This window comes from Cricetulus griseus, chromosome 3 (assembly GCF_003668045.3).
Source record: "Cricetulus griseus strain 17A/GY chromosome 3, alternate assembly CriGri-PICRH-1.0, whole genome shotgun sequence".
Taxonomy (NCBI): domain Eukaryota; kingdom Metazoa; phylum Chordata; class Mammalia; order Rodentia; family Cricetidae; genus Cricetulus; species Cricetulus griseus.
Window position 1 is genome coordinate 3974912 of NC_048596.1, and position 26560 is coordinate 4001471.

At 45.3% G+C, this 26560-nt stretch overlaps 1 protein-coding gene across 1 annotated transcript in view; it reads right to left on the bottom strand.

The window, feature by feature from the left end:
* Trub1 (TruB pseudouridine synthase family member 1) overlaps positions 1–15930 on the bottom strand; it is a 48566-nt gene extending 32636 nt beyond the window's left edge. Inside the window, exons 1-3 of the mRNA XM_027406897.2 lie at positions 15680–15930; positions 9226–9324; positions 3078–3133 (exon numbers count right to left, since the gene is read on the bottom strand). Coding sequence (XP_027262698.1) covers positions 3078–3133; positions 9226–9324; positions 15680–15896 — 372 coding nt within the window. The 5' untranslated portion in view covers positions 15897–15930. The remainder of the gene's footprint in view (positions 1–3077; positions 3134–9225; positions 9325–15679) is intronic.
* Between the last annotated feature and the right edge of the window lie 10630 nt (positions 15931–26560).

Below are 26560 nucleotides of genomic sequence, written 5' to 3' on the forward strand. Positions count from 1 at the left end.
CCAGCCACATCACCCTTGTCTCCACTTCCTAGTGCCAGAGCAGTATTTATTAATAGCTACTAATCATTCCTAACAAAAATGCAATCTTCAACACCCAAGTCAAAATAAAATGACTTAGTCTTTTTAACAAATACGTAACATAAAATCATAAGTGTGAGAAAAGCAAACATCGAAGCCTGATCCAAAATTCTATGAAACAAGGAGTTAGGTTTCTGTGACAAGATGCACCTGGGTGTTCTATTTCCGTTACAGTCATCTGAGGATCCCTGATTTCTGTGTGACATTCAGCTTTCATAGCTGAACACCAAAACGGTTTCTACCAAATAAAACCTGAGCCAGATGTGTTTACATCTTCAGTCATCACTTTTCTGAAAATATGTCTGGAATTTACAAGTGAACTCTCTGAGTAGCACAGAGCACTTCATGTGCTTATGATTTTGTAGAGAAGGTTAAGCAGCAAATATCTCAGTGACTTCAACCCATTTAGCTTGGAGGGAAAAAGCCTGAATAAATTATTAACGGAAATATGTCTTTTTGTTACTGACATAAAACTGGTTTGTTTACTGTAAAATTTTTAAAGACACCAAACAGTGTAAAAAATAAAATAAATATAATCCTTATTCCCCTACTAAATAGCCACCATTTACATTTTGTAGTTAAGAAACAATTAAAGCAACTGGCAAAAACTCGTATCTGAAACAGATTGAAAACTGCACGACAGTCCTAAAGAACAATATATAAATCTACTGCTAGTAGGCAATGCCTCACATTCAACACTTTTGCATGTATGTGCGAGTTGTATGTATGTACTTTATGTGTGGGGGGAGCCTATGAAGGTTGACCACTTTGACATCCTTTCTCTTCAGTATTCATTCCTTCTACCATGCTGAACACAAATGCCCCCCAGCCCCCACACCACAGTTCCCCACCGCCTCTTTCTCCTCCCAAGTGCCTAAAAAAGTACACTTGGATTTAGTCAAGGCTACGTCCATAGACAAGCAATACAATTTATCATCTTAAAGGGTTCCTGCTATCTTATTTTTGTGCTCATATGAGTGTGACTGTGTGTCGGGGTGTGTGTGTGTGGGTGTGTGGGTGTGTGTGTAGGTGTGGGGGGTGCACATGTGTGGAGGCACAGGCTGACATTGGAACATCTTCCATGAATGGTTTTCCAGCCTATCTAACCATTCTGCCTATACTGGGCAGCCAGCAAGCTCCTGGATCCACCGGTCTCTGCCCCTCAACAATGCAGTTACATGTACATGTCTCCACACAGGGTGAAGATCTGAACCAGGTTTTCGTATTTGCACTACTGAGTGCACTACTGAGCATTCTCTGCATAACCCTGTGTCTTCACTTAACAATTACTGAAGAAAGCCTGTTTTTATTAAAAATACACAGTTAACATAATGGTCTGTTTTTATAAAAATCCCAAGGCCAAAAAAAAAAAAAAAAAAAAAAAAAAAAAAAAGTCTGGAGATAATAATAGCTCAGTGAGTAGAGCCTTCGCCATGCAAACACTATGTTCAAATCTCCAAATCCCGTTAAGAGCCAGGCACAGTAGCACTAGCATAAATGTCTATACAAAGACACACACACACAATCTTCCACTGGAATTTATAGTGTATAATTTCATTTCATCATTAAGAAATCTAAACAGGCCCTGCAGCAGGCGCCCCAGCCTCAGAGCCCTCATCCAGTGGCTGATGGAAGCAGAGACAGACATCCACAGATATACACTGAACTGAACTCTGGAACCTAGTTGAAGAGAGGGAGGAGTGAAGATCAAAGGGGTGGGTACCAGGCTGGTGAAACCCACAGAAACAGCTGGCCTGAACAAGGGGAGCACATGGACCCCAGACTGCTGTCTGGGAGACCAGTACGGGACTGTTCCAGACCCCTGAATGTGGATGTCAATGAGGAGGCCTCTGCACTCCAGAGAGCCCCTGGTAGTGGATTAGTATTTTTCCCTGGTGTAAGAAGGGACTTTGAGAGCCCATCCCACATGAAGGGATGCTCTCTCAGCCTGGACACATGGAGGAGGGCCCAGGCCCAGCCCAGGATGATGCGGGGGACTTTGGGGAGCCCCCCATCGAGGGCCCAACACTGCCTGGGGAGTAGAGAGTGGATGGGGTGGGAGAGGGAGAAGGGATTGACATGTGAAACAAGCTTGTTCCTAATATGAACTAATGAAAGAAAAAGAAATCTAAATATAGAATTTTTTAAATATTTTTGGTCTAACTGTTCAATTCATAGCCTTGTATTTACAGCATTATTATTCATGCAATTTCCACTACTTATTTATTTTAGTTTTTGAGTCAGGGTTCTCTTAGGTAGCTCAGACTGGCTTTGAACTTGCAACAATACTCCTACATCAGCATCCAAGTCCTGGAATCATAGTCCTATATCATCATGTCTGGCAATTTTTTTTTAACTCTGGTTGAGGGATTTTAGATATTTTTTACTGTGTATGAATGGTTTGTCTGCATGTTAAATATGAGCACACATGAGTACCTGTTGCCTGCCCTCAAAAGTCAGAAGAGGGTGTCAAATCCCCAGGAACCGGAGTTATGGCTGGTTGTGGCCATCGTATGGGTGCTAGGGCTGAACCTGGGTCCTCTAGAAAAGCAACAAATACTCTAAGTCATCTCCCAGTCCTCTGCATTTCTTGTTTGTTTTTATTGATGAAATTCAACAGGTAGGTCATTGTGGTAGTTTGAGTGAGAATGGCCCCCATATGCTTGAGTACTTGGTCCTCAGTTGGTGGAACTGTTTAGGAGCTGTGGTCTTCTTAGAGGAGGTGTGTCACTGGGGGTGGGCACTAAAGTTTCAAAAGACTCCTGCCATTTCCAGTGTGCTCTTGGGTCCTGCTTATGATTTGAAATGTGAGCTCTAGGCTGCTGCTCCAACTGCCTGGTGCCAGGTCTTTGCTCCTTTATTAGAAGCTAACCTTTTGGAACTGTAAGCCCAATTAGGATCTTCATAAGTTGCCTTGGTCGTGGTGGTTTGTCACAGCAATAGAAAAGTCGCTGAGAACCACATGAAAGAAGAAAAAAAAAACATTCTGACAGACTTACCTTGGACCCCGACAACATACTGGTCAACATTTTTGTTCCTCTTCCAATCCCAACCACTATGAAAGAAAGAAATATTATGACATTCAATTCTGAAAACAACATTTGTCAAACATCTGCACACCTTGTTCATAACTCACTGGCCTATGTAGTTCGAGGTTGTAAAGAACAGACATTTAATAGAATTTAAGGCCCCAATTAATTCGGTTAGATGATGTCAGAAAACTAAGAAATTCTGAGTAGGGAAAGAGAAAAAAGACTATCTTCCCATTCCCAAGTATTAAACACAGCAGATGCCTCGATACAGCCAACTTCAGTATGGAGGTTCAAAGTAGCACCAAAAGATGCTGGGATTTTATCTGGATACCGTAACAAAGGCATGGTACAATTTGTCATGTTCAAGTATGCTGATGCAACTCTGGCAGGACTCATTACCAAACAAAGCAAAAGTCATCATCGTAGCTAACGAACCATTAAAGATGATTAGTAGCAGACAGCACACAATCAGGAAAAGAGAAACATGGCTAATGAGCCAACAAGGAAAACACAGAAAGAAAGAAAGAAAGAAAGAAAGAAAGAAAGAAAGAAAGAAAGAAAGAAAGAAAGAAAGGAAGGAAGGAAGGAAGGAAGGAAGGAAGGAAGGAAGGAAAGAAAGAAAGATTACAACTGGAATGACGAAGAGAGAACTGCTTCAAGCCAGACCAGCCAACCTCAGCAGAGTGACCGTGGTTCTCATCTGTTTCAAACATTAGTTAGTGGTGTTTGACCTTCCTCACAGTGGCTGGGCTTTAAACTACTAGCAGTCAGCCACAAAGGCCGGAGCCTGGGGAATTCTGCTCCCCCAGGCAGATGGCTCTGTTGCTGCCACTAAAGGTAGTTCTAACTAAATCTCTATCGTTCTAAGAAAACACGAGATTCAAAAGTGAGTGTGAAAGAGAGTCAGAACAGCAACTAAGTTTCTCTCTTTGCTGGCTTCCCAGAAACACTCCCTTCCACACTGCCCCCAACCTCCCAAAAAACCTACACTAAGCTACTTCCTGTCAACCAGTTGCTAACCCCGTTTCTCTGAGCCCAGGTTAATTTTATTTAATTAATGCAAATATAGCACATTTTTAGTTAACAAATGCAGCATGAACAAATGTAACACAATTTTGCCTGGTTAAACTAGTATCCCACAACAACTTCTCACACACCGCAGCCACCAGGGATGGTAGAGAGGATTTAATAATTTCTTTTTATAAAAGCAGACAATTTTTGGTAAGGATCCAAGTATTACCATAAGAAAACAATGTAGCTGCACAATTCAGAATCCAGGGGAACCAAGGCAAAATGGCTGGCAAGCTGAAAAAGATCATCGTCAATATCTACAGCAGATACCGTTTAATTTGCACTCCGTGCTTTCCATTCATTAAGTTATTCAATCCTTACAAGGTATTTCAGTCTTCATTTCTACCTCAGGCATGAAGAAACTGAGGCCCTTGGGGACTGAGAATGCTGGCCAGCTTCTCACAACTCAAGACACACATGGCAGAGTTGAAGTTCAAACCAAACTGTGTGGTCTCCTCACCATTGCTACCCCAGCCCGACCACTGCACCTCTGCATCCCAGCCTCCCTTCCTGGCCTCCCTTCCCGGCCACCCTTCCCAGCCCTGAACCACTTCCTAGCTGTTCCTGAAACCCTCGCTGTGCTCGCTGCACAGCTCATCTCCGCAGTATTCAAAGGTCAACCTTCAAAATGCAGCTCGTCTCAACTCATTCATAAAGTCTGTCCCAGGCCCCTCTGAATGCCCATGGCCCTCACTGGGATTGCTCCTTTAGTAGAACCATAATAGTTCAAGAGCTAAGATCCAAGGCCAGTGGCTCAGTGGCTCTGAAGAGCTCGATATTCTTCAAATGGCAGCACCTGCTGATACTGTTGATGAGGCCAGAACTGTACGATAGCCACAAAGACTCGGATAATTTGATCACATGCAGGTATCTCTGGTCAGTAGCTGCTACGTGCGCAGTCCTGAGAGGGCAACAGAGGAGACATCGCTTGTGTTCTCAGGGGAAGCAAAACTCAGACCGGGAGAAATCAGTGCTTAAAACGGTTGTCCCCATTCATGGGTAATGCTAAATGACGTGATGGCATGTAAGTGTCAACATGGACACAGAGAGGGGCCTGCTGCAGGAAGCGGCAAGAAGACCACCAGGAAGGCGGAGGCCAGAGAGGCTTCAATCAACACAGCGAGTGGGGTGAGCCAGCAGGGGTGTGTGTGGAGAGAAGCGGCATGAGGGCTGGATGAAGAGTCAAGGGACAATTCTGTGCTTTCACTTGGTGGTGGCTCTCCCCACCCCACCCCAAGGCCTGCACTCGCATTTGATCAAGCAAAATTCTATTTCGTACTTAGTGTGTAGGTGAAGGACTGAGTGAAACTGGCTTAGTCGGCAGAGCTACCGCCTAGCAGGAAACAAGGGTACAAATGTTACCAAACGCTAAGGAGCAGGCCTCACGTGCAGAAAAGTTATCGCCTCAGCTGGAGAACTGACCACACAACTGTGCATTTACTGTTACATAGACATGAAAAATGTTTACAAAGTGTTTTCAAAGTTTTTAAACTATCTTGAGAAATATTTCTGTTAACAAAAAAAAAAAAAAAAAAAAAAAAAAAAAACCACAAAGCAAAGCTCCATGTTAGAAAAGGCCTGGCCGGGGACTGGGGAGATGGTGCTGTGGTTAAGAGCTCTGCCTGCACTTCCAGAGGACCAGGGTTCAGTTCCCGGCACCCATACGACAGCTTATAACCAAACATCACTCTAATTCCAGAGCATCCAATACCCTCTTCTGGCATCACCCAGAGATACAAAATAAAAGTAAATAATAATACACATGAATAGAGAGTTAAGAAGAAATACAGTTTGTAATACTTCTGAAAATTTCCACTGTGCTTTTATAACCTGCAAAGCTACGCCTACCCATGTAAAGTGATTAATGGACACTTAAATTTCCATCTTAAGGGACTGGCAATGAAGTGTGGGTTAGTATCCTCTGGTTGCTGTCACAAACTGTGCACGTGGCTTAAAGTAACCCAATGCCCTGGCTTATGGGTCTCGGGTAAGAAATCTAAAGCAGGTTACCACGGGCTACGACAATGAAACACATCAGTTTAGAATGAACTCCGGGGACTGACATGTCGTGCCACTTCTGTGGTCCTGAGGAGAAGCCACAGCTAAAAGCTTCCCCAACGAATGTCTTGCCTTTTCCAGCTCCTAGAGGCTACTCACACTCTTGGGTTATGGTCCCTTCTCTCTTCAAAGCCAGCAATCACATCACGGCAGCCTCCACTGCCATGTCCTGACTTCCTTGGTGCCTCATCTGCTTTTAAAGATGCTCACTGGGCTTACCTGGAAACTCCAGGATAATCTTATTAAGTCACCTGACCAGCAACATTAACTCTGGCTGACCCCGGACCCTGTGACCTAACCTAACTTGCTCAGGGGTTCTAAGGATGAAGGTAAGATGGCCCCCGGCAACAGCTCTGACATTCAACAGCTCTGACAGCTCATTTTGCAAGCTCTCCTGTAATACATTGTGGTGAGATGGCTCCTGGCAACAGCTCTTACATTAGCTCATTTTGCAAGCTCTCCTGTAATATATTTCACATTTACTTTTCACCTTAGATCCGGGATCTGTACCATGAATACAAAGAACAGTTTCTAAAACGCATGAAGTACTTCCCAGTAAGACGGCAGATCAAAAGCTGTCCCGTATAACATGTAGCAAGAACAGAATCAAGATAAGGTAGAATGGGAGTCAAAGAGAGAAAGGGAGAAAGAACACAGGAAAGTCACAATGGGATGATGGGAACAACAGGACAGCAGAGGGACTCAGTGGGGGGCGGGGCAGGGGAGACACCAACCATTATCCCCTCCAGCCTGACTCTCCCTGGTAGGGAAGGAGAGGCCTGATCTAAAGGAAACAACAGCACACACACCACAGAAAAACACAACCCCAGCATCGGTCACAGGAAAAACCCAGTCCACATGCTCACCTGAACCCAGGACGACTCTGACTTCAGTTGGCCCGAAAGGAAGCCCCTCTGATTGCTTGTGCTTCCTGCCTTCTTCATCAGTATCTTTATCTCACTCTTTCCAAAAAGCTTCTATAGGGCCAACATGGTGGTGTACGCCTTTAATCCCAGCTCTCAGGGAGCAAAGGCAGGAGGGTTGACTCAAGTCAAGTATCGCATAGAGCAATAGATGTTTGTTCTAGTACGTGGGGATGGAGATGACAGGAGGCCCAATATACGCATTCCTGTGCCTACGGTGCAATCTCAGGGAGTTTTAAACACACCCTATCCTATGGGTGCGCATCTTCACAGCCCGTAAAGGTGAGACTCAGAACCTCTACCAGAGTTCTCAAACAAGACATTTAAAAGGACAGATGGTTTTTCTCCTCTCAATCAATACTACCAAGTTTTCTTCCACAGCACTTAAACCTATAGATGTCTGTGAAACACAAATGCTTCCCCCTGAGAACTATCAGGCTTATATTCTAAAGAGCACTCATCTGAGGTTATACTAGACATAGCAATGCCCCCACAACTGTCCCATGCCCAAGACTAATAAACAGCTAGGGATCATTATTTATAGTGTACTTATGACTTAGCGAGATCTCCTGACACAGTAGGGTGTGCCAGGGAAAAAGGCACTGGAGAGATGCCCACTTCCCCAACCTCTCTCCTTCCACTTCAGGGATACACTGGCTTGCTCTTTCAACATGCTGAAATGCAACATCACATATACAATGCTTCTCTCAGCAAACATGTCAGGCAACGTTTTATTTGGCATTGGGAAATGGTCACCCAGGCCTGTGAGGGAGCCCAGAATTCCAGATTCCTAGATGGAAGCAGAAGCCCACAGAGTCACAGAGCCAACCATGTTATGAGATAGTAAAAGGAGGAAGTCATTCCCATAATCCAGGTCCACAGACGGCAGCCACGCCACAGCTTTCCAAACACAATGGTTTCATACATGGTGTGTTAACTGTTCTGCTCGGCTTCAACACTCTGTTCAAAGCCCCATGCAAGTGTAGAAGAGATGATGGTGCTGTGTGTTCTGTGTGCAGTGTGTGCTGTGTGGTGTGTGCTGTGTGCAGTGTGTACTGTGGGCAGTGTGTGCTGAGTGTGCGGTGTGCAGTGTGTGCGGTGTGTTCAGTGTGTGTGGTGTGGTGCTGTGTGGTGTGTGCTGTGTGTGCAGTGTGCAGTGTGTGCGGTGTGTTCAGTGTGTGTGGTGTGGTGCTGTGTGGTGTGTGCTGTGTGTGCAGTGTGTACGGTCTATGTGGTATGGTGCTGTGTGGTGTGTGCTGTGTGTGCAGTGTGCAGTGTGTGCGGTGTGTTCAGTGTGTGTGGTGTGGTGCTGTGTGGTGTGTGCTGTGTGTGCAGTGTGTACGGTCTATGTGGTGTGTGCTGTGTGCAGTGTGTGCTGTGTGTGCGGTGTGCGGTGTGTGTGGTATGTTCAGTGTGTGTGGTGTGGTGCTGTGTGGTGTGTGCTGTGTGTGCTGTGTGTACTGTCTATGTGGTGTGGTGCTGTGTGGTATGTGCTGTGTGTGCTGTGTGTACGGTCTATGTGGTGTGGTGCTGTGTGGTGTGTGCTGTGTGTGAGCTGTGCAGTGTGTGCAGTGTGTTCAGTGTGTGTGGTGTGGTGCTGTGTGGTGTATGCTGTGTGTGCAGTGTGTACGGTCTATGTGGTGTGTGCTGTGTGCAGTGTGTGCTGTGTGCTGTGTGTGCTGTGGGCTGTGTGTGCTGTGTGTGCGGTGTGTGGTGTGTGTGGTGTGTTCAGTGTGTGGTGTGGTGCTGTGTGGTGTGTGCTGTGTGTGCAGTGTGTACGGTCTATGTGGTGTGTGCTGTGTGTGCGCTGTGCAGTGTGTGCTGTGTGCTGTGTGGTGCTGGGTGCTATACAGTGCTGGATATTGCATGGTGCTGTGTATGGGTGCTGGGGGTGCTGTGGCTTTGCACCACTCAAGGGCTTCCTAGAAGCACTGTAAATACAGTGCAACTAGAACCTTCCAGGGTGTGCTGAGGAGTCAGGGTTTCAGATGATTTAATCTGTGTTCGACTAGTATTCCTGGCATTACAGGGGAGTGCTATTAAACTTCCTTCGTGTCTCTTACCCAGAACACCTTGTGCAGCACTGTCCAGCGTCCCTCCGTGTCCAATCTTCAACGTCTGCCTTTGCCTCTTGTTCCACTCTGGGGAAGGCATCCCAGCTTCTATAAGAGCGACCAGGGTGAAAAGAGTAATTACCAAGATAAGTCAGGAGGAATTCAGACAAGAAGACCCATTCAAAATTAAGACAATGCAGATGTAAGCCGATGGCCACTTATCTAGCAAAAAGCAGATTTTAAAATGTATGGCAGGCTCAGTGTGGAGCTACATGCTTACAGCAATGAGTTTCAGGCCAGGGAGGTCTACATAGTGAATTCCAGGCTGGTCAAGGATACATGGTGAGACCCTGTCTCAAAAACCAAAACAATAAAAACTGAGTAGCCAGGCCAGGGAATAGCTCAATTGGTACAGCCCTCGATATGCAAGCATAGGACCTGACCTCAAACTCAGGACACACATGGAAGAAACTGGGTGTGGTAACATGAATTTGTCATCACAGAGCTGGGCAAGGGGAGACAGGTAGGTCTCTGAGGCTTGAAGACAGCTACTTGGTGAGTTCCAGGCCTGTGACAGACCGTGTCTCAAACAAGGTGGACGGTGCTTGAGGATAACCTCTGGCCTCCACACACATGCATCCACACCCCCCCACACACACGCACGTAAAGAAAAATAAACAGTACTTCAAAATTAGTCAACTAGAAAATAGAACTCATTTTAAAAGAAAAACGATTCTGATTTGTTTATTTATTTACTGTGTATGGATGTTTTGGTTGTCTGTGTACCATATACATGCAGTGCCCAAGGAGGCCAGAAGGGGGCATCAGAGCCCCAGGAACTAGAGTTACAGATGGACATGAGACCCCAGTGGGGGCTGGGAATAGAACCTGTGTTCTCTGGAAGAGTAGCCAGGATTCTTATCAGCACAGCCATCTTTGCAACCCCAAGGAAAACAGTTTCGAGTGAGTCAATATTTAAGCTAACTCTGTGAATTCTAGCGATACCCCTGCAGCTGGAAAATGGCATGGTCTGGCACGTGCAGCTAGTTTAAAAGGTCCTCAGATAACCTCTCTAAATATCTTCAGGTTCCTCCGCCCTCCCGGGTGCTTCCCAACTCTAAAAGCACCTCACAGGGCTTCATGTCCCTACACTCAGCCCTCAAACTGGCTTTACTTGCTGCTCTCTTGAGCAAAACCTTCAATTCATTAAAGAAACTAATCTCAACAAGACGGTAAGTGGCAAGTATGGAACAGCGAAGTTACCGCTTGACCTCCGAAGCATTTTTTTAATTGAAAATGGACTCATCTCTCAGAAAATACATCTGGACCAGTTTCCCCTCCATTCACCCCTTTCCATGCTCCCGTTTCTCCCAGAACCACTCTCCCTCCATTTTTCTTCAGAAAAGAGCAGGCCTACAAGACACAAAAACCAACATGAAAAAACAAGATACAATCAGACAAGGCAAAAGCATTCATATCCAGGCTGGACATGGCAACCCAACAGCAGAAAAAGAGCCCCAAGAGCAGGCAAAAGACACCCAAAGTTAGGAGTCCCCCAGTAACAGAAGCTACCAGCCATAACCTAGAGGACCTGGTGCAGACCTTGCATTTAATAAAAAGAAAAAAATAAGGCTCCCAGTCCAGCTCATGTCACATTCCCATCCTTATGACAAGGGTCATCCTGTTCCCTGTCTCTCACTGTCGTGACAGCTGTCATCCTGTTCCCCGTCTCTCACTGTCGTGACAGCTGTCATCCTGTTCCCTGTCTCTCACTGTCGTGACAGCTGTCACCCTGTTCCCTGTCTCTCACTGTCGTGACAGCTGTCACCCTGTTCCCTGTCTCTCACTGTCGTGACAGCTGTCACCCTGTTCCCTGTCTCTCACTGTCGTGACAGCTGTCACCCTGTTCCCTGTCTCTCACTGTCGTGACAGCTGTCATCCTGTTCCCTGTCTCTCACTGTCGTGACAGCTGTCACCCTGTTCCCCGTCTCTCACTGTCGTGACAGCTGTCACCCTGTTCCCCCGTCTCTCACTGTCGTGACAGCTGTCACCCTGTTCCCCGTCTCTCACTGTCGTGACAGCTGTCACCCTGTTCCCCGTCTCTCACTGTCGTGACAACTGTCACCCTGTTCCCTGTCTCTCACTGTCGTGACAACTGTCACCCTGTTCCCTGTCTCTCACTGTTGTGACAACTGCCATCTCTGTACTCTGTCCCTCTGCCCATCAAACTACTTTATAGCCTTTGACAGCAGGGGACAGAAAACATGACATGAAGTGAAAAGAGAGGGCAGGGCAGAGACAAGGAAGCCGGCCATAGGGGAAGTGGAGAAGGCAGATTAACCCTTCAGAGGGAGTGCTGGGCCCCCTAGCCTCACAGCATGATCATCCCACTGGTTCGGAATCTGAGATCAGGCAACAGTCCTAGTGTCCCTCAGACAGGACATCGCCACACTGGGAAGAACACAACTGAAGCACCATGAGCCGCTCAGGCAGTGGTTCTCCACCTGTGGGTCATGACCCTTTCACAGGGTACTGCATCAGACATCTTGCATATCAGATCATTATATACGTAACAGTAGCAAAATCACAGTTATGAAGTAGCAATGGAAATAATTTTATGGTTGGGGTCTCCACAACATGAGGAACTGTATTAAAGGGTCACAGAACATTAGAAAGGTTGAGAACCATAGCTCAAAATTTAGGCCTGGACTTCAAATGCCTCACCTTCCAATATACCATGGATCTGTCCGTGAAAGACTCGTTACGATAAATCTTTCCGCCAAAGGCTGAGGAGCCCCACCGCCACGCTTTACAGCAGCCGCCTGCCAGAGTTAGGGCCCCAATTAATGCACAGAAACTTGTATTAGGTTCAAATGCTGCTTGGCCAATGACTAGGACTTCTCACCTGTTAGCTCAGTCTTAATTATCATAAATCTATATATTTTATAAGACTTATCTATCGGATGCCTTATTGGCGTCCCTCCTTGCCGGTGGATCACATTGTGCCGCTGGAGCAGGAGCGGAGGGGAAAAAAGGACACTTCCTGTTTCTCCTTTAAATATGAGTCTCCTTGCTATGTCACTTCCTGCCTGGATCACCACTTCTCTTACTACATTTCCCAGAATCCTCTTTGACTCCTAGTCCTGTCTAGCCTGCTGCCTCATTGGCTAAACAGTATTTTATTTATCATTTGGTAAGACAAACACATACACAGAAGTACTTCCCCAATCAGATACATTAGGGAATCCTGATACGTCTCACAGTATAAAGGTCTCATAAATCCAATCATTTTGTCTGAGCCCAAATTTATCTCTAACACACACACATAAGGTCTCTGCCACACTAGTGAAATTTTGTCCAGTCTTCTGAACCAATTATTCAGATGAGTGTTTATGGATGACCACTGAAGTTCCTTTCTTGTGGTGATATACTATTTATGATTTAATAAAGATTTCCTGAAATCAGAAAGCAAAGCCAGCCACACTAGTTAGCTGTAGAAGCTAGGCAGTGGTGGCACACACCTTTAATTCCAGGACTCAGGAGACAGAGGCAGGTGGATCTCTGTGAGTTCAAGCCCCCCCTGAGATACACAAGAGTGAATCAGTCTAAAAGAGAAACAGAGCTCACGCCTTTAATCCCAGCCTAGGGAGGTGGAGACAGGAGGATATGGCTGGGCAGAGAAAGGAATATAAGGAGGAGGAGAAGACAGGAACTGAGAGCTTTTGCCTCTGAGGATTCCTGGAGACAGGATTGCCATTTCAGCTGGGTAGAGGTGAGAGCCACTGGCTTGGCTGCTTCGCTTCTCTGGTCTTCAGCTTGAAGCTTGAACCCCAATATCAGTCTCTGGGTCTTTTATTTTTCCGTGTTACACTTTCTAACTATAAAAAACATAGTATGCTTCAGGCCTTGGAAGGTTCAAAGTCACAGAAGAGAAGGGATCCTACAATGACAGAAATCACAGTAAGGATGGGTAAAGGATGTTAACTGTGGCAGCTGACTATGAGTGAATCGGTGTTTATCAACCCTGGACAGGACAGAATACTGTCCTACTGTCAGCATTTTGAAAGGTGATTCTGACAGGGGTGAGGGGTGAGGGTAGGGGTGGGGGGTGGGTAGGAGGTGGTGTTAGGATGGCATTCAGGAAGTGATACAGAGCATCCCAATCATGAGTACTGTAGACAAGGAGGAAGGGTGCCACCATCTCCTTGAGTGTTGCCCAGCAACCAGCCTAGCAACAGCCTTGACACCATCAGTCCTATCCCTTAGTTCAATATCCCCTGACAGGAAATGGAGTGTAAAGAAAACTCAGTATTCTAGTGTCGTCAAGTACGTAATAAAATACCCTCACAAAAGGTAACTCAGAGTTTATTTTTAGCTCATAACTCCAGCTTATGGTCTGTCATCACAGAGCTTGAAACAGCTGGTCACATCACATCCAGTCAGGAGCACAGTGAAAAGGAAGGCATGCGTGCTTCATGATCAGCTAACTTGCACTCTCGTCAATTTCTCCAATCTCACATGTGTCAAGATGCCCTGTCTAGGGGATGGTGCCACCCACAGTAGGCTGGGTCTTCCTATCAGGGAACTCATCTAAACAATCCTTCATAGGCATACACACAGACCCAATACAGACAATCCCACTCACACCCTTACTGAAATTCTCTTTCCCAGGAAATTCTAGGTCACTGTGAACTGGCAATCAAAGTTAACCATCACACTTAACAAATGAGCAGGTTTAACACCAGCATTTAGCTTCTGGAAGCATGTACCAATTAGACACTAAACATTTAAAGTTGGACGTGACCTGTCATAATCAGCAAATTCCTATTAGAATAGTTTGATTCCATGTCTAAAGAACAATTTAAGATCAGTTATGGAGGTGCACACCAGTAAGTTTCACATTCAGGAGCTGAGGCAGGAGAATCACTGTGAGTTCCAGGCTACCCTTGACTACATAGTGAGTTCAAGACAAGCCTCTCTCAAAACAAACAAACAAACAAACATAGACAAAGTCTTCCAGCAGACACTGAACAATGTAAGAGGTTTCTGTACTAGTGCCAAGTGAGGCCCAAATTACTTATATCCTTCATTTTTTAATGACTAAAGCCTGCAGAAATCACAAGACTGCAAGCATAGTTAAGGGAAGAGACAGCCACTGTTCATCCCCGTGTCTCTATAGGACAGCAAAGACAAGGCTTAATACGAGAAGTAAAACCAAGACCGGAAGTGAGGTTGTTCACAGGGTAAAATGCTTGCCACACATTCACGAGGACCAGAGTTTGGATCTCCAGCATCCACATGAATACCACATGGCATTGGGGGAGCCAGGCTGGTTGTTCTCTAGAGAGAGCTCAGTAGCTAGACTTGTCTTAAGTTTCAAGAGAGCTACTGTGCCTCAACATATGAAATCAAAGGAAAGCCTTCTCTGAGGATGACCATCATCACCTCTGACCTACACACACACACAACACACAACACACACACACACACACACACACACACACCACACACCCCTCCCGTGAGAAGCTCACGTGGCCAATGTTAGACACACACACACACGCACGCACGCACGCACGCACGCACGCACGCGCACACAGGAACACACACACACACACACACACACACACACACACCCTCCCGTGAGAAGCTCACGTGGCCAATGTTAGAAAAGAGCCTGCAACCCAAGTTGCCCTGGGTTTCAGTCCAGAGTTAATTCAACTCAACGGTCTCTCCCTCTCTCTCTCCCTCTCTCCTCTCTCTCTCCCTCTCTCTCTCCTCTCTGTTTCTGTCTCCTCTCTCTCTCTCTCCTCTCTCTCTCCCCTCTCTCTCCTCTCTGTTTCTCTCTCTCCTCTCTCTCTCTGTGTCTCTCCTCTCTCTCTCTCTCTCCTCTCTCTCCTCTGTTTCTCTCTCTCCCTCTCTCTCCCCTCTCTCCTATCTGTTTCTCTCTCTCCCCTCTCTCTCTCTCTCTCTCTCTCTCTCTCTCTCCTGTTTCTCTCCCTCTCTCCTCTCTGTTTCTCTCTATCCCTCTCTCTCTCCTCTCTGTTTCTCTCTCTCCTCTCTCTCTCTCCCTCTCTCTCTCCTCTCCATCTCCCTCTCTCTCCCCTCTCTCTCCTCTCTGTTTCTCTCTCTCTCCTCCCTCTCTCTGTGTCTCCTCTCTCTCTCTCTCCTCTCTTCTCTCTCTCCTCTGTTTCTCTCTCTCCCTCTCTCTCTCCTCTCTGTTTCTCTCTCTCTTCTCTCCTCTCTGTCTCTGCCTCTCTCTGTCTGTCTCTCTCTCCCTCTCCCCTCTCTCTCCTCTCTGTTTCTCTCTCCTCTCTCTCTCTCTCTCTCTCTCTCTCTCTCTCTCTCTCTCTCTCTCTCTCTCTCTCTCTCTCTCTCTCTCTCTCTCTCTCGACCCCTGAGCGCGCACATTGAGTCAGTAAATAAATAAGTACTAAAGTGAGACTTAAACCCAGGGCTGCAGTACCTGCCAGCAGCTTCTCCTTCAGCCGATTGAGCAGCTCGGCTGACGTGGGCCCCTTGGGCTTGTGCACGGCGAACACGCCGCTGAGCGACAACAGCTTAGCAGCCAGGGCGGCCTTGGAGAGCTGGGCTTGCGGGGCGGCTGCGGCTCCAGGGGTGGCGGCTGTCCCTGCAGAGTCTGCAGTCAGAGCTGACACCACCTCCGCCTCAGCGACTGCCATGCTTCCACAGCCTGCGCCCGCTGACCGGGAGGCGCACGCAGATGACGCAGCTCTCCGCGCGCTGTGCCGCAACGCCTTCTGGGAATTGTAGTCCATGACCGCTCCCGTACTGGCCTATGGCTTGCTGTGGCGTCTCTGGTCTGATGGAATCTCTACTTTATCTCTGCTTACTGGAGTGCTCTTAGGTCCCCAAGGCAGGGGTACAAGCGAGTTGCACTGTAAACGACCCAGCACAAACAGCAAACTGTGAATTTTAGGTGAAGGACTCACTTCCCGTCCCATGGGCACCCTTCTACGACTAAAAGAACCAACCCCCCCAAAAAAACTATACCTTCATATTCTTGTTTGTGAATGTGTGTGTGTGTATACATACATACATACATACATACATACATACATACATACATACATACATACATGCATGCATAAACACACACACATATATATACATGCATACATATAGATAGATATAGACATATAGATATATGTATAGATATTTATATAGATAGATAATATATATATTCTGATGTAGCATTCTCTTGGATTTGCCATTTAGAATGACAACCATCTGAATATATGCTCAGCTATGGCAAGGTGCCTATGGAACTCATTCTGTATCACAGATGCCTCACACATTAGTGAGTGCTTAAATAAATACCTGGGAATGAATAAATGAATTCTAGTTATTCAAAGACCCCAAAGAAACATATAGACCAATCCAGTGGTAAGTCATGTAACAAGTCTGTCCCACCTACCAGCACCCAAATAATGCCAAGGAGACTTGTCATTAATTATGAAAGCTTGGCCAATGGCTTAGGCTTATTCCTAACTAGCTCTTATAACTTAAATTAACCCATTTATATTAATCTGTGTTGAAGACGGAGGTTTCTGCCCAACATAGTCCTGCAGTCGATTAGCCACAAATAAACACACAAAGACTTATATTAAGTAAAAAATGTTTGGCCAATGACTCCGGCTTCTTATTAGGTAGCTCTGTCTTAATTTTAAGTCATTTCTATAATCTATGTATTGCCACGAAGTTGTGGCTTACCAATAATCCATCACGTTACTCTTTTGGCAGCTACAAGGAGTCTCTTTGTGGCTTCTCTCTGCCTTCCTCTCCCCAGCTTTCTCCTGGCCTGGTACCCCCTCACCGCCCCATCTTCCTGCTGGGCTATTGGCCAATCAGTGTTTCATTTATCAACCAATAAGAGAAACATATACACAGAAGGACCTCCCCATCACTATGTTCTATCACATGGCATTACTTCTCTTCCATCGTGCACCTCCTGTTTGCTCTCTGTGTCTCCTGGCTTCTCCTGTGAGCCTAGATTCCTCCTCCTCTTCCTTTCTGTGCCCGGAAATCCCGCCTATACCTCCTGACTAGCTATTGGCCGATCAGCTTTTTATTACACCAATTCACAACAATACATCTTCACACAGTGTACAAATTCCCCCAAAACAAACCATATGAGCCTGGTTTGATAAATGCAGCTCTTGACAATTCTAAGATTAAAAAAAAAATATTCTTTGGGGGTTTCCATTCCTTTGTAGACACTGATTAGATATAAAAAATTATAGTAAGGCAGGGCATAATGGTGCATGTCTTTAATCCCAGTATTTAGGAGGCAGAGACAGGTGAATTTTTGTGAGTTCCAGACCAACCAGGGTTACATAGTGAGACCCTATCTCAAGAAACAAACAAAAACAAAACCCTATGATTTAAGTTAATAAAATTAAACTCTTTGCAGATGGGACATCAGATCTTCTCTCTAAAAGTGTATCAATCCAGCAGAGAAAAATCACAAACACTATTTTGATCCCAGAGTAAGTCAAAATAAAGGGGGAAATGGCTTTACTCCTGTGGATGTTGTGGGATACCTAAATGCGTTTTTCAATGGTTTCCCACATTTCCTCACAGCTGTTCTCTCTTGTGGTGTCCTCCTAGGATAATACCTTGTCCTAGTGAAGTTGCTTAGGTGATCCCAGTCAGGGCATCTATTTGCATTTTTCCCACTTGTGCAACAAATACATGGCCAAACAATGATTTCAAACACAGTATTCTTGACATTTGAATCACCAGGCTTCAATTTTCTGAAGTAACCAACATCTTACACATTAGGCAAGCCTTAAACCCACAGGTCATGTTATTTACTATTTTCTGTGGGCTGGGAGAGTGTATCAGGGTGGGGATATGCAGTGAGACACTGTGTCGTGGTAAGGATGAGAATGTCACCCATAGGCTCAGATGAGGCTCAGATGTTTGACTACTTGGTCCCTAGTTGGTGTCTGTATGGGTAAGTTTAGGAAGTGTGGCCATGCTGGAGGAAGTATCTCAGTGGGGACATGTAGAGGAACCCTGTTTAGAGGCAATGCTGCCCATGCCCGCTTGGGGCTGGACACGGGTGTGATGCTGACCATGCCCGCTTGGGAAAGGTTTAAGTAGTTAGAGGTGCACACTCGGGGCCCTTCTCTCACTCCCTGCATCCTGGCTAAGCAGACTTGGGTGAGTACTATTTCTTAATAAACTACCTGTTATCAGTGTAGATCTGGCTCCACATTGTGTCCAGCTTTAGGGACAGGCTTTCAGATTAAAAGCCTTGTGTAATTCTCAGTTTTCTCTCTGCTTCCTGCTTTTGGTTCAAAATTTGAGCCCCAGCACCTTGATCTGACCTGCTGTTCGATACCTTGCTTCCCTGTCCCAACAGACCCTTATTCTTCTAGCCCAAATAAACAATTTCTTCTACATGTTGCCTCGGTCCTATGCATTGTCACAGCAAAAGAAAAATAACTAATACACCCTGTCTGGAAATAATATTAATACAAATTGAAGTCTCTAACATTCTAGATAAAATTGCCTTGTTACCCTCAACTAGCCATGTGCCACCAAAGGGTGTTTATGAGTAAGACTCAAAAAAAAAAAAAATCAACCAGATCCAAATACAGTGCTGGGTCTCCTGTGGTTCCTGGGCCTCTGCTCTGACCCCTGACATAGACACACAGACCTGGGAAAGCCTTTCTTCCCAGAGGCGTCTGTACACGCTCTTGTCTGGAGCCATGGGCAGCAGCACACAGAGGCTGATTTGAGGCCTTACAATCTGAGTATCCAAACTGAGACACAGAAAGGTGTTCCCGACATTAGGAAAACAGAGCTGAGGATGCACAGATCTGCACCACACACACGGGAAAGGCACCGTGTTTAAAAGTTCAGAGCCAGATGTATCTGTCCCATCTGTTCATAATTTCCATCACGGAATTAAAAAGGGTTGAAAACTCTTTAAAGTTTGTCCCTGTCTATGCCACTTGGGAAGAAAATGGCAAGATAATTAAAGAAATCACTTGGCTACACAAGGGATTCCCTGCTGTGAACTGAGGGGGTTAAAGAACATTTAGGTGCACTTTCTGAAGTATAAATATATGTAAAGTTTTGATTTTCACTTACATTCCTTTTGTAGTTAGGAAAGATAGTTTAGTTGCAATAAGTAAAACTTAAAATTGAGCAAAGAATGTTTTTGTCTTAGAAAAGAAAGGATCTGTGACAAAAGGCTAATATAGGAGTATCACAGACATGTCGAAGAAAGGCAAAAAAAAAAAAAAAAAAAGCTGACATCCAATGATCTGGGAATGGGAAGAAATCCGAGAGATGTTCAAAGAAAACCAAAAGAACTTTTTTAATAGATTGAGAAATAGATAACTGTGCTGTTTAAGGCCAAAAGATAAAGATGATGGATAACAAGTGGTGGAAACAGGAAGGGCAAGAGAGAGACAATGTCCTAGAGAGTGAAAAGACTGAAAGGAAACTCTCCTGGGTCTAACTGAGGTTAGCACTCAGGTAAAGAGAATTCTATCCTGGGGAATGAGGCCTACAGGAACTCATGGGAGACAGAGCCAAAGAAACAGGCTTTGGTTGGATATATGCTATATGCTGAGACTTAGCTTTTCCCCGGAATGTTTGTGATAATTCTCAGTAAAATAACTTGATAGCACAACTGCACTGCCAAGTAGATGCTGTGTGATTTTTCATGGGGTCATGTGAACAACTTTCACTTCACCTTAGATAGGGCACCGATGCCAGAGTCCCAAACCAGTTCTACCCAAGTTGAGCTTTGTGAACCAGTGAGTTCATTAGTGTAACCTACAGGATCGTGGGTGACTCAAAGGCAGTTGCATTGCTAGAAAGTCCCCCCCCAACAGTGTGGGTAAAGACTCATGAAATTGCATCTTGGAGCTCCTTGCACAACTTGCAGGTGGCTGTGCTTCAGAGAGAGACAGAGAGAGTGAAAGAGAGAGAGGAAAGAGAGAAGAGGAGAGTCTCTCCCATCACCCATGGCTTAGATAACCATGCTGAAAAGCTTTAAGTTTTAGAAGCTTCCTGGGTCTTGTAAACTTTGTTTATTCCTGAGTCTTATTAATGCCCCTCTGCCCTGTAGTAGGGAATTCTTCAATTGGAAGGTATAACCACAAAACAATGATAATGGTGGTGAGGAGGAGGAGGAGGAGGAGGAGGAGGAGGAGGAGGAGGAGGAGGAGGAGGAATGTGAAACTAAATGAGGTTAATTTGACCACGAGCACGTGACTGGAATAGAACCAACAATACTGTGGGAATCGCTGAAAGCAATTCAGGCCAGACTCATGAGAAAGACTTGGGGTTCAGAAAACTTCTCACACTCACAGTTAAAGTTTGTTTTTTAAAGGGTTCAGATCAAACACGCAAGAGGCAAAGCAGAGGGATGAAACTATCTCACCCTTCCAGTTTTGTCTTTCCGTGGAGGGGCAAGCACAGGGCCAACCTGTCCTACACGGTAATGGAAGCATTGCGGGAACTCATCTGAGCCATAGTCAGGGGGTTATGGCAATCAGTCATGTAGAGAAGGCTTCTGAGTGACCGACCCCACACACTCAGTGTCTGCACAGCAGAGGTCAAAACGATGCTGCAGCAGCCTGAGGCCTGAGACACACCATTGTATCCTTGTCAGATGGGATATCCCCGGGCTCAGAAGTTGATTCTCCCAAGGGCCAGTCTTTTCATGGAATGTTCAGGATTTGAGTAAACCAAACTTTCTGGGTTAACCTCTTAGCACACAGGAGAGAGGAAGGCTGACACCGTAGATCATTGTCAAAGATCTGGGAGGTCCATACCTATAATTCCAGCTCTCTAGAGGCAGAGGTAGAAGGATCACAAATTCAAAGCCAGCCTGGACTACCATGTGAGACTCTGCCTCAGAAAAAATAAACACAACAAACTATAATAACATAATTTGGATAATATCTTTTATGCCCAAAGGAATTGAAGGCAGATTTGGTAAACTATAAATAAACATTAGCAAGATTCTAGAAGATAATTGTATATATAAAAAAGAAGTAGTGATTATAATACTCCAGAATGGGGTTAATAATTCAATAAACATTTATATGAAGACTCTGCTAGTAAGGCAGTGGTGACTCACAGTAAGTAAACAGAATCTATCCCTGTTTTAGAATTCAGCAAACACACAGGGAGTTTCCACTGCCGTAAGTAAGTCACCATGCTACGTGCAGACCTCCTTCTGAATAAGTCATGGCACACTAACACACTTCCTCCTTGAGAGGCTGGAGCCTGAAAGAAATCAGTGGCTATGATTTATTTATGCTTAAGAAGGCTATTTGGAGGGTTGCTGTTATATTCTCAAGAACATGATGCTGGGTAAGAAGAGGTAGATAGAATAATTTGAGGGAATATAGCATGCTTAACAGACTAATGACATCTACAAGAGATCTCTAGTGTTGTGTGACAGGTAGCTTCAGGGTCCTGTCATGATCCAAATTTTGAGTATTGCTGACTTGGACAAGAATGAGGAAGATATATATGTGTACCTTGTTTGACCCTGACAGGAAGGTGAGGAAAGAGAAGAAATACACCTGAGAACAGAAAGATAAATTCTGAGCTCTAACCATGCATTGCATACTCAGTGATTAGCACAAAAACTTGGTAAACACACTTGGAACCCATCTAACCTCCTGAGAAATAGTGTTGCTGTGTAAAGATAAGCAAACTGGTGTCTAAAAGCCATAAGTAGTTATGAAGGCCCAAAAACTGAGATGATAGTTGATAGAAGCAAGGTTTGCTGCATCCAAAGTCTATAATGTTCCAGTACCCATACAGACAGGACAGACAGACAGTCCTTATTGTTCCAGTACCCACACAGACAGGACAGACAGACGCACAGTCCATAATGTTTTAGTACCCATACAGACAGACAGGACAGACAGTCTATAATGTTCCAGTACCCATACAGACAGACAGGACAGACAGACAGACAGTCCATAATGTTTCAGTACCCATACAGACAGACAGGACAGACAGTCTATAATGTTCCAGTACCCATACAGACAGACAGGACAGACAGACAGACAGTCCATAATGTTTCAGTACCCATGCAGACAGACAGACAGGACAGTCTATAATGTTCCAGTACCCATACAGATAGGACAGACAGAGAGTCCATAATGTTCCAGTACCCACACAGACAGACAGGACAGACAGGCTCAGTTTAGAGGTAGTACAGATATAGCCATAGGGTCCTGGAATATGAAAGTTAAAAAAAACAATTTCCATGGGCAGGCCAAAGAAAGTATAGATGAGAATCAAGTATCCAATAAGATCTTGGAATTTCAGACTAAAATGGGTGATTTATACTGATGTAAAAGGGCCACCAGCTTAGTTAATGCCATTTCTTTTCTCTTTCTCCATCTCTTCTTCCCCATACCTTTTATCCCACCCCATCTCCCTCCCTCCCTCATTTCCTCCCTCTCTCCCCTCCCTCACCCTCTCTCCCTCCCCATTCCTCCATTTCTTTCTTGACTTTTAGAACAGAATTCTGCTACATATCCCTCGCTGGCCTTGAACTCAAAGCAACCCTCCTGCTTCAGCCCCCAAGCGCTGTTGTCATATTTGGGAGCGACGATGTCCGGCTATAATCTTGGAAGCAATAACAGAATTATGTCTGTCTGGGAGGCGTTACTGGACCCTGAATACAGGGCTGGCTTGAGGTAATCTTTTACATTCTTTTCCCACATCAAAGCGTCTTTCTCCTCGGCCCGATAAGACCATGTGATCCCCAGGAAGGAATTCTGGGAGCCAAAGAAGCAAATCAGAACATTAGGATGTCAGTGAGCTCCCACCTGTGAGTGGTTTGGTGAGTCTCTTTGCTGAGGTTTTTTGCGTTTGAGCTGACGAACCCATGAGGCACGCGTCCAGATACAAGGGGGAATCCTCATAAGCACAGAAACATCCTGCTGCTTGCCAAGTCTCACCAGGCCTGACCTACATTTTCTGGACAATTTGTACCATTAAGTAATAACAATGCCAGCTTACGGCCTCCTGGTCCATGTCCACAAAGTGACTTCATGTTGCTGCTTCAGCTGACTCATTGGCACTAAAAGCTAGTTCGTTTAGCAGTGCAGTTGGCTCACACAACCCACCAGTCAGACAGCATGTTTTCATATTCGTGCACAAAAAGAAATGATCCGCCCTGCGGTCTGCTAGCCTTTGAATGCGTGTACACTCATGCGTGCTCTTGTGTGCCACAGAGGTGTGTGGGAGCCAGAGAACAACTTTGGTTGTCAGTCTTGTTCCACCTCGCTTGAGGCAGAGCCTCCTGCTGCAGACGTGGACTGTGAGCCTCTGGGATCTCCTTTTTCTGCCGCCACCTCACCTCAGAGCACCGACTGGGACTGCGGGTGTGGGCTGCCGTGCTCAGCTTTACATGGGTTCTGGGGATCTGAACTCAGGGCCTCCTGTGTGTGCAGCAAGTGCCTTACCCACCAAGCATCTCTCCCACCCTGTGCTGGTTAATGTCTTATTGCTGTGAAGAAAACACGAGACATAAACAGATTTAGGAAGGAAAGACTGACTTGGGCTCAGGGTTTCTGATGACTCAGTTCATAGTCTCCTGATTCCATTCAAAGGGCAGACATGGTGGTGAGAGTTGAGAGTGTCAGCAAGAGTAGTCCCACCTCATGAAGACCAGAAGACAGAGCAGGGACAAGGCTCCCTCAGTGACCAATGTCTTTCTGTATGCTATGACATATATTTCTCTTATCGGTTGATGATTAAAGCTGTTTCATCCAATGGACAGGCAGGATGGAGCCAGGCAGGAAGTATAAAGAGGGCTACCAGACCAGGAAAAGGCTGGGAAGAGGAATGCAGACAGTGAGTCTCAAGAGAGACACCATGTAGTTACTGAGGAAGCAAGAAGCTTAGACATCACCAGTAAGCCAAGGCCATATGGAGATACACAGATTAATAGAAACTGGTAACTAATTAAGAGAGAGCTAGCCAATAAGAAGCCTGAGCCATCAGTCAAACAGTTTATAATTAATATAAGCCTCTGTGTGTTTATTTGGGATTAAACAGCTTGGGGACCAGGTGGGACAGAAACTTCCATCAACATACTTTCTCTAGTTAGGTCCTACATCCTAAAGTTTCCAGAACACATCAAAACAGTGCTGCCAACTGGAGACCAAGTATCCAACACCCGAACTTTTGGGGACACATGTCCTATCCAAACCATAACCAACTACCCTTCCCCGTGTTTGGAAAGTCTATGAAAGCTCTAACAGGCAAAGAAATAGAAAAGAGGGCATATGATTCAGAAGCACCCAGTGCCATAAAGCTCTTATAATGTATAAAATAAGACTACTTAAAATTTTAGCTTTGGGGGCCTTTGAAGAAATGCCTATAATTACTCCCAGACTCCCAAATCATTCATTCAGAGGGCACGAAACATTCCCAGCAAAGCACACGTCACCGTCAAAAGACATGAGAGGTAATAGTAAAGAAACAAACAAAAATACTGTGCAGTAAAGAAACTGCCAACACAACCACGCCATGATACAGTTAAAGTTTTTATTGTAGATACCAGAGAGGGAACAGCCAGAGGCATCTGGAAGAGTCCAGAGCAGATAAAGACTGAACATGGCCTACAGACTGGATGTGACCAGGGCTAGGGCAGAGGGAAAGAATAGTGGAGACGGAGAGATGGCTGGAGTAGAGAATAGAGCATAGCCATATAAACCAGTGGGAGAGAGAGTCAGAGATTAAGAGAGAGTGAGTGGGAGGGAGGGAGGGAGGGAGGGAAGAAGGCAGAGAGGTGGGGGGATAGTGACAATATTCAGGGCAGGGGTGAAAACCTTGCCTTTATAAAGAGAACAAAGAAATGTGTGTTGGGGAGCATGGAAGTCTGCCTACAGAGGCGAGGAGCCAGAAAGCTAGAGTGGAGGCTTTGAGATGCACAAAGGGTACTTGGGGTACTGAGGGGCTGGAGGCCAGCATGGGCTTTGGTATACTGACAGGAATCACATATGTCCCTTCCACCAGAGGGAAGGGGAACGACTCCTTCTGGCAGATGGGAAGCAGTTTCACAAGTTCCTGAATGCTGACTTGTATCTAACCACCAGAAACCCTTCTATAGCCCAGTGTTAGCTCATTTCTGAATATTTGGACAACCCGAGAGATCTAACAACCATAAACATTGAGTTTCCATTAATTTGTATTCATAGTATACATACTTTCTAATTTAATTTAATTTTTATTTATATGTCTCTCTCTCTCTCTCTCTCTCTCTCTCTCTCTCTCTCTCTCTCTCTCTCTGTGTGTGTGTGTGTGTGTGTGTGTGTGTGTGTGTGTGTGTGTGTGTGTGCTTCATGAAATCAGAAGAGGGAGAGGAACTCCTGAAGCTGAAATTCCATGTGGTTGTGAGCCCCCTGGCATGGCTGCTGGGAACAGCTTGCGTCCTCTGGAAGAGCAGCAAGCATTCCTAACCACTGAGCTGTCTCTCCAGCCCCACACATTTTTCATATAAATAACATATATGCATTAGGTTACAAATAGCACACATTAGACCAAATGGGTTGGTGAAATGTAGCATCCCTTTGATAGCTTTTGTTTGAAAACATTTTTGTCTTCTCATTTGCTTACATTTACTACACACCTGCTTGTTGATGGGCACATAAAGTAACTTACACAGGGGCCAACGCTGTATGCCTACAGGGCCATTTTAATAAAGAACTTGGAGGAAGTGCTACTATGCGTATTATTTTTAAGAAGGCTCTGAGGACTTGGAATGTTTAAAGCCGCTCTATGTTCACATTCTGAAGATAACGTACAAATCTCCATTGATTAATCTACATTATCATGAGCCAAGGTAATGTCTTTCTGTGACTCCGGTTTTCTTTAAGCATTTAATAATGTTCTCCACTTGAGGACGAGTCAGGGCTGGCCTCAGAGACACAGGTGATGGATGTTCCCCATTACCACGTTGAATGAAAGCCTCTTATTTAGCACGGCCTGCCTGGAGGCTGAGAGAGAGACATTGCCCTCAATCACTCATCATCTCAACTTCTGGAGGCTTCAACCCTCCCTATTACTACTTAATTGAATTTAGAAAAAGCATAATCTGCCTTTTTAATATTCTGCATATTTTTAAATGTGAGTTTGATTTAGGGGGAGGATGGGGAGAGCTTGGATGTTTCTACCGGTCCGTGATTGTGTGTCTATTCCCGTTGAGTGTTTTAGCCAATTTAGAAAATAAAAATGTGTCCTTGTATTTGGAGCCAAGGCATATCTAAGTTTCTAGATTCTTATAGTTAGCTGTTAAGTGTGGACATGTTTCATTTTTTAAAAA